The sequence below is a fragment of the Otolemur garnettii genome, unplaced genomic scaffold, assembly GCF_000181295.1.
Source record: "Otolemur garnettii isolate 467f Iridium unplaced genomic scaffold, OtoGar3 scaffold00001, whole genome shotgun sequence".
NCBI classification, from domain to species: domain Eukaryota; kingdom Metazoa; phylum Chordata; class Mammalia; order Primates; family Galagidae; genus Otolemur; species Otolemur garnettii.
The window spans coordinates 29,203,191-29,211,766 of NW_003852396.1; the positions used below are offsets into that span (position 1 = coordinate 29,203,191).

General features: G+C 42.6%; 1 protein-coding gene across 3 annotated transcripts in view; it reads left to right on the forward strand.

The window, feature by feature from the left end:
- The first annotated feature begins 1,193 nt into the window (after positions 1 to 1,193).
- The window catches only part of FCHSD2 (FCH and double SH3 domains 2), a 274,562-nt gene continuing 267,179 nt past the window's right edge, over positions 1,194 to 8,576 (forward strand). Inside the window, exons 1-2 of one of the 3 annotated variants that reach the window (XM_003780920.2) lie at positions 1,194 to 1,458; positions 3,144 to 3,241. In XM_003780920.2, the coding sequence (XP_003780968.1) occupies positions 1,438 to 1,458; positions 3,144 to 3,241 (119 nt within the window). In that variant the 5' untranslated portion in view covers positions 1,194 to 1,437. Of the gene's footprint in view, positions 1,459 to 2,096; positions 2,148 to 2,293; positions 2,354 to 3,143; positions 3,242 to 8,576 lie in introns of those variants that run through there. The other 2 variants (XM_023509932.1, XM_023509945.1) reach the window with 2 other exon arrangements.

Genomic DNA, 8,576 nt, shown 5'->3' on the forward strand with positions numbered 1-8,576 from the left:
TTTCCTCACGGTTATTATCCTGCACCAGTTTTTTTTTTTTTTTTTTTAAATAAATAACCCATAGAACCCTCCCTCACACAGAGATTCTAATGCGGCTGTGTGCCCTTCGTTAAGTCTTCTCTCTATGGGCACTAGCTTCCTCATCTGGGAAATGGGGGGCCTGGCCTTAATGACCTTTCAGCTCCCTTACAGCACAGAATCCGTGATCTTTGACTTGAATGCCCTGTAGTAGAGAGCTGTTTTCTCCTTTGCCCAGCAACTGCCTATCCGCCCCACAATTGCAATGGCCAGGCACCTGTGGCCCACCGCTAAAGGATTTGTCATTGCTCGCCCCCTTGGTGAACGTCTAGCTGGTAGGGACAAAGGGGGTACAGAAGGGAAGCAAAACATGGAATTCCCCTACTTCCACAGGAATGTTGCCCCATCCCTACCACAAAAATTTCACTGCGAGGGTCGTCCCGCCTCACAACCCCGGCCATATACATATACTCGGTCGCCTCTTAGGCAGACAAGAGGCGGGGGCGGCCTGTGCGCGTGCGTCGGCGCTGAGCCCTCTCCAGCCCACGTGCGCGCCCCCGATTGGAGGCGCGCGCCGCGGAGGGCCGGCGGGAAAGCGCGCGGGAAGCCCCCGGCAGGCTCCTAGTGTGGGGGAGGGGGTCAGGAGGCGTTTGGAATGTGCCACTCTCGGAGAGAAAGGGGGGATTTCTGCTTTCCGCTAGCGTTTATCTCCCTCCCTTCACCGAGCAATCCGTTAGTTCCCCCCGTCCCCGGTCGTGATACGAAGCTTCGGGCTGCGGCCCCGTTTCCCTCCTTGCTGCTTGGCCCGGCCCCTCGAATCCAGCTCTGGACTGAGCGGTTCCCTCCGCCGCCGGAGCGGGGCGCCGCGCTTCGCAGTGGGGCCGGAAATTCCCGCGGCCTGAGTGGTGGAGCCCTAGCCAGGAGCGCGGCGCCGCCTTCCTCCTCCCCGGGCCGGGCGGAGGCGTTGGGCCCAGCTAGGGCTGGACTGCCTAAGTGGGTGGGGTGAGGGGGGCCGTCGCGTCCGCCCGGAGCTGCAGAGCCGGCAGCGGACACTGACTGCGGACGACGCGGCTGCTTCTTACCAGCCGCACTGCGAGCAGGGAGACCCTCGCGCCCCCGCTCCTGGGCCCCCGCCCCTTCTCGGTCTCCGCCTCCTTCCTCACACACCCCCCGGGCGGCCAGGGCCCAGGCCTTCTCGCTGCTCCTCCCCTTTCTCTTCACACTAGCTCTCCTACCCCGGTCCTCCAGTCGCCCGCTGGCCTGGCTCCCTCCCGGGCCAGTCCTTTCTAGGAGCTCCTTTTACACGCATACACACACGCGCGCGCTTGTTCGTTCCCTGGGCTGTCCCTTCCTCTCCGGCTTTTCTCCTGGCCCTTGCTAACGCTGCCGTCGGGAGAGGATTGATGTCCCTTCAGCATCATGCAGCCGCCGCCGAGGAAGGTAAAGACGCAGCTGGGGGGCTTTGGGGTTTTCGGGGGATGCGTACAAGGAATGCAGCGGGCTCGACTGCTGCGCCCCCTCCCTCTTTCCGCAAGGGGCCGTGATCGCCCTCGCCTTGGGCTTGTCACAGAGTTGCCGCCGGCTCCTGGCGGGGAGCGGGTGTGTGAGGTGCCTTTCTGACCGAGGGGCGGCCAGGGCTTATCCTCTGCGCTGGAGACCCCCAGACATTTCACAAGAGTTTCAGGTGTGCATTTGTGTGTGTGTGTGTGTGTTTTCTGTGCGCGCGCGCATGGCAGTGTTGCCCGCTGCAAAGTGCATTCTCGGGGCTGCACTGAGGGAAGGCGGGGAAGCCCCTGCAGCTTTGCAGAACCTTGTGCGTGTGTGATTGTTTAGTCTGCACCAGGTTTGAATTCTCCATCCGCTTGTCGCCACCACCGTGCGTTTGCAAATTTGCGGGGGATTTGTTTAAAGCCTAGCCTTAAGATTTGGCCTGCTTTCCCACGAGGAGACCAAAAAGAAGTTGGAATAGTCAATGCCTCCCCACCCCAGGGGAAAACAAATGGTGGTGACGAGTCCTGCCTTCCCCCCGACCCGCCCCCTGGCTGGAGGGCGAGGAGGCTGTGGTCTTTTCCCAGGAAAGCGAGAACAGGGCCGCGCGTGGCGTGTGCACCGCAATCTGGGCTTGGATGGTGAGGGTGGGAGTGACGGGTGCTCCGGGCATGTCAGCAGCTTCCCCACTGCGCCTTTCCGCAGCTCTCCCAGGAGGCGAGGCTGTGTCCTTGTATTTTTAATCCTGCAGTTGGATACTGAGTGTCTACTCTGGGTACTAGGTGGAGGAGGCCGTTCTGTCCTCCCCTCCTTCCTTTTCTTTCTCAATCCGGGTTTCTCCAGTTAAGTGAGTCTTTTTCTTTCTAACACGCACCCCCACCCCTCCCAGTAGTCCCTCTCTGGCGGCCAAGATTCCAGACAGACCGTAACCTCGAACCCTGGAGTCCCAGCCTTGGCGGGTGAGGCTCTAGCCAGCTGGCATTTGCTTTTCTCGCTGTTTGAAGTGGAGCCGCCACAGGACCGACTTGCTGGGGTAGTTTAAAAGCCCTGCATATGCTGGAAGGTCACTTTTGCTTTCTCCTTTGTGAGAAAGACTGTGATTTGGTGCGCTGTCAGTGTGTGGAGTAGAGGGCATCATCTTGAGACTGTGCTTTCTTGCAGCCATTATGGAATAATTTATGTAGTCAATTCAATTATTTTATGATTGTGTACATGTCAGTCATTAGATGTTAGGTATTCTTAGGCTCCAATTTCCCACCTATGCTGTTCACCTCCTGGTGGTTAATGACTTTGAATCTTTTTAAGAGAAATAGATTCTTAAAACTCTGAGGACACCTAAATATGTATTGATCTTGTGCATAAAATGGAATGACTGGCAGTTCATTTTGCACCTCTTTAATCCATGATTTTTATATCTGTGTATTTTCATTTAGCCTTTGTTTCAGGTTATTAGGCTAGTTTTTTCATTAAGTATCCACATTAAATAAAACTAGATGGCTAATCATGAATTTATGGTCTTGAGGGGAGAGGTGGACAAGAGATATATATTTTGACAGATGTGAAGTATTTTCTTTAAGCAGTTTTCTTTTTTTGTAAAAGTTGGGGTAAAGCCTTCATAAATGTGTGGTGTATTTTAGGTGAAAGTTACACAAGAACTGAGAAACATTCAAGTTGAGCAGATGACAAAACTTCAAGCCAAACATCAAGCAGAATGTGATTTGCTTGAAGATATGAGGTAAGGTTATAGTAAATATTGTAGTTTAAGAACTTTTATATCTCTGTTTCAAAGAATCTTTGCGTTATCAACCCCAGGAACTGATGATGGAATTTCCTTTTGGATTTCCTGCTTTAAGGCTGTTAGAACTTGGCTCAGCTGGAAATTATAACTGTACCTAACACAATGCAAACTTTTTCCTTCAGTGGGAGATCCTATGATACAATTGTTATGAAAAAACAAGGGCCTTAAAGATTTATCAGTCAAATTGTATAATTGAAGTAACAGTTTTTATTTAAATAATCTTTCCACTGAATTGTAAAATTATTTATTGATCTTAGCAATTTTGCATGTTAGTTTTTTAAACCTGTGGTTAATGGTTAACGTTTGGGGGTAAGCTACTCAATCCCAGATGATTGTATGCTAGCACTGTTTGTTAGAACATGACAAATAGTACTTTGTCTTTGAGTTTTAAATTCAGTGAGAAGAGCATATCATATTTTATTTTATTATTAAAGTTACCAACATTCATAATCAAGATGCCTTTGAATTTAATAGATAAAACATCTTGCTGACATTGTAAAAATGTGTATCTTTATAGAAGGAGCATGGCTTACTTTATTGAAAGAAACACTACTTATTTTATTTAACAATCTTGTAATACAAACTGACAGTTTAACAAAGATATTTTTGCAAAGGATGGAAGATGATTTGCATGTTGAAACAAAGTGGCTATAATTCTTACTTCTCTTTAGTAATACATTTATTAGATTGTAATTGAGCCTATAAGCCTCATCAGTTGTCTGTTTTTCCTGTAGTACACTAACTTCATGTTGGTTTCGTGGAAAATACTAACTATATGTTGTTATAAAATTATATATGTTTGGATAGCTGAATTGTTTATAGCAAAAAGATCCTTATAATGAGGTATCTGTATGAGGAATTATGCTAGTCAATGGCAATAACATGGGTGCTTGCTCTCAAGGAGACCATAATCCAGTGGGGGAAACAAATATTTAGCTATACAATTATATAAATTGGTTGGACTAGCAGGGGTGTCCAACTTTTTTTTTTGCTGCTGCACATTGGAAAAATAAGACTTGTCTTGGGCCACACATTAAATACACAAACACTGATGATGAGCAAATAAAAGGTCTGTGCTTACTTTTTCTGATATCAGACACCATAGATAAGCAAAAGAAGTCCTCACAAAATCAGCATGTGGCCAGCAAGCCATAGGTTGGACACCCATGTTTTAAGGATTTCCTTTTTCCTTTCTCCATATTTAACTTAGGTACTATTTTTAAGCATCTCTGTTGTATTTATCTTTTCAGGGTTTCTGACTGAGGCATATGAATCTATTTACATTCAACTTGCATAGATCAAGATATATCTAGTCGTTTTCTGACTGAAAACTAAAAGTACATTTTAGTTTTGTATTTGTCTATCGTTTACTTTTTGTTAGAACTGGAAAGGAAATTTTTAGACTTAAAAGTTCCTGTTCAGGATATCTGAAACTTTACACATGATTAAAAATTCAAGATTTTTAACCTTACTTCAGTGAACTTGAAGTAAGGTATTTAGTAAAATCTGTAGATGAAGGAAGTAATAAATATTCAGACGTAGTTCAGGATCACAAAATGAGCGTGTAAGTAAAAATCTCATGTGGGATGTGGATGGTCACTGGTCATCAAAATGTTGTTGATTGTTTCTTAATTATAATCTTTTCTCTTTTCCTCCTATTGCTTATACCTTGGTGCTGAGCTGATGGTCAGGAATGTAGATATTGGAGACAGACAGTCCTGAGTTTGTGTCCAGGGTCTGTCACCTGCTATCTGTGCTGACTTCTGGAAATGACTTGATCTTTCTAAACTTTAGTTTTCTCTTTTGTAAAATGGGACAGTAATGTCCTCTATTCATGCAGATCAAATGACAGTGCATGTAAGATGTGGCACACATTTAAGATAAGTTGATGTAGGCTGTTGTTCTTGCTGTTGTTGTTTAGTTTGTATTATTGCTGATCCATCACATTTCACTTGCATTTTTACAGTTAATACCCCTAATTACTGCAGTAATGTCTTTATATCTTCCATTTCCCATCTCTCCTTTTAAATATGTCATCTATATTGCTTCCAGTTAAGCTTTCTAAAAACATCGTTTATTATATATCACTTCTCTATGGCCTTTTGGATAAAGGCCAAACACCTTGTCATGGTACATAGGGTTCTCTGAGCCTAGCTGCAAGCTTACTTGATTACTACCTGGCTTAATTACTACCATTTCATGCCCATGCATCTTTCTTCTTTACCTCTGCTCTCGCCACTCAGGACATCTGGATATCTAATTGTGCATTCTAGAATCATGCCTTTGTTTGTGCTGTTCCCTTTGCCTGTTGTTTTTTTACCCTTCCTCTCACTTTTTTACCTAGTAAATTTGGGTTACCACTAACTGCAGTTTTTTTGTTCTCTGTAGCTCAAAGGATTTTAATTTTGCATATGCTTCTAGTTTCTCTCCTTAGAATTTCTTGAGATTAGGGCTAAGTCTTATTCATTTTTGTATCTTTTTCTTTGTTTAGGCTGGATGTGACTGGTTATATTTAAGTGTATCTTGCTTTTAGGTAAGATAATTTATAAGCTCTGTTTGTAGGGGGCTTTAGAGGTGTCTGTTCATCTTGTGTTATATTTTGATTTATGTGGGCACTTTATGCTATTTGATGTACAGTACCTCTCTACATATGTATGTGTAATGTGCGGATGCAGAGAATGGCTCTGCAAAGATAAAGATTCTTTATTATGTTAAAGGAGTCAGTGAGTTCTTCTATTTGTATTCAATTAATGGAATGAATCTGTTCATTCCTAGATAGTTGTGAATAACTGTGAAATACTGTATTACCTACTAAAACATGTGTTTCAGGTTTTTTGTTTTTTTGTTTTTTTTGTTTTTTTTGAGACAGAGTCTTACTTTGTTGCCCTGGGTAGAGTGCCGTGGTATGGTATCACAGCTCACAGAAACCTCAAACTCTTGGGCTTAAGTGAATCTCTTGCCTCAGCCTCCCAAGTGGCTGGGACTACAGGTGCTCGCCCCAATGCCGGGCTATTTTTTTTGTTGCAGTTGTCACTGTTGTTTAGCAGGCCCAGGCTGGGTTTGAACCCACCAGCCTCAGTGTATGTGGCCGGCACCCTACCTAATGAGCCACGGGTGCCACCAGTGTTTAGGTTTTTGACTTGCTTTTTTATCCAATGATAATATTGAATTTAAAGTTGAAACTTGCTTACTCTTGACATTCACGATAACTTTAGTTACTTGAGGAGGGAGGTGGTCTGGCTACCCTAGTAAGTGGAATGACCTTTTAAAAATTCATTAGATATCTCTGAACTTGGGTTTTTTAATGTATCAAGTTCAAAGAATCTTGCCTGCTTTTCCTTTCTGAGACTCCCTTTCACAACTCTACTCCCTGAAACTCCAAATACAGTGTTCCTTCTCACCTGTGTCCCCTGCCAGTTGAAGGCTCTATTTAAGTTAGTATGAATTCACTCAGAAATGTTCAAATAGTTTTTTATTCTTAATAATAAAGAAATTAGCAGTAGTCAGAGAACAGTTTATGTGACTAAAATTAACCCCCCCCCAATATGTTAAACTGTAAATAGGAGAATTTTATCCTGCATTTTAGCTAGTAACTATGCCGTTTTCCCCTTCTCATCTTATAGAATTTTGAGGGGGAGGAGACCAATTAAAGTAAAGATTTTTTCCTTTGCTTTCCTTCCCATCTTCATTTCATTTGTTTCAGGGATGCGTTTGGAAGCTGGTGTGTTGAGAGTGAAGTATAAGGAAAGATAACTCATTTGTTGTTAATCAGGAACATTCCATGCTTTGAGGAGATTTTATGCTGATGTATTTCCTGTTGACTTTTTCTGTCAGTGGTATAAAGTACACTTTACTTTCATTTTAGTTTATTGTTTTTTCTTTCTTGGCTTTTTTAAGAACACTCACAAGTAAGTTCTAAATATTAGAGCCTATGTATTTTTGGATGGTTTATCCTTATGTGCCAAAGAGAGTCAGTTAAGAAAGGTTCTTTGCAAGCACTACCTTCTTAGCAGAACTTTTTATTTTTATTTATATATTTGTTTGTTTATTTATTTATTTTTGAGACAGAGTTTTACTTTGTCACCCTCGGTAGAGTGCTGTGGTGTCATAGCTCACAGCAACTTCTAACTCTTGGGCTCAAGTGATTCTCTTGCCTAAGTTTCCCACTATAGCCAGAATGCCCGGCTATTTTTAGAGTTGAGGTCTCGCTCTGGCTCAGGCTAGTTTCGAACCTGTGAGTTCAGACAATCCACTCGTCTGTACCTCTTAGAGGGCTGAGATAGCAGACCTTTTAAGGAGTTCATTATATAATATGAAAAAATTATTGAATTTTAGTCAGGTTGATATTATCACATTTGTTCATTTTATGGAAACCAAGGCACAGTGAGGTGAAATAAATCCCATTGGTGTGGACTGTAACCTATTTGTTCTAATTTCCAGTTTAGTGCATTCTCCCCCATTTCTGTGTTTCCTAAGCTTTTAACCAAGGAACTCATAGGTCCCATGTTTTGAAATATCTTGCCTATCAAAAAGTATCTAAGTGTTATTGACTAATAACAGTTTCTCTTTTTTATATACTGAGCTGTCAGTTTTGAATCAGTATTTACAAACCACTAACATGAGTCTAGTCAAAGGCAAAGACATTAGACCTAATGAAGGCTGAGTGTGTAATTTCTTATAGACATTCTGAAAAATTGGAAACTGCTCAAGAAGCACCTGTTCTACCTTTGCAGACACCTAGAGGGGAGGTATGGAGATCTCAACTGAGGAATTATTGTACTGTATGTTACTTTCTTTAAACTGTAGGTTGACAAGAGTCACTGAGGATTGGGTTCTGAAGTCCGTTTATGAATGTTCTGAGACTTTTTTTCCTCACCTCAAGTATTTAGAAAGAGACTTTAGAGGTAATTTATTCTAGAGTTTCAAACTTTATTGAGATACCTATATAATTTACATATTATATAAACATATGACTGTGTATCATATATGATTACATATCAATTAACCTATTTAAAGTGTATCATTCAATGTTTTTTGTGTATTCAAAAGGTTGTATGACCATCACCACAATTTAACTTTTGGACATTTTTGTCCCTCCTAAAAGAAACTTTGTACTCATTTATGGTCACTCCTTATCACCTTCTCCAGCCTTAAGCAACCACTAATTTACTTTCTGTCTCTGTAGAAATGTAATATATTTATATGGAAATGTAGTTTCTTGTGCCTTCTTTTTTTTTTTTTTTTTTGGAGATAGAGTCTCACTAGGTTGCCC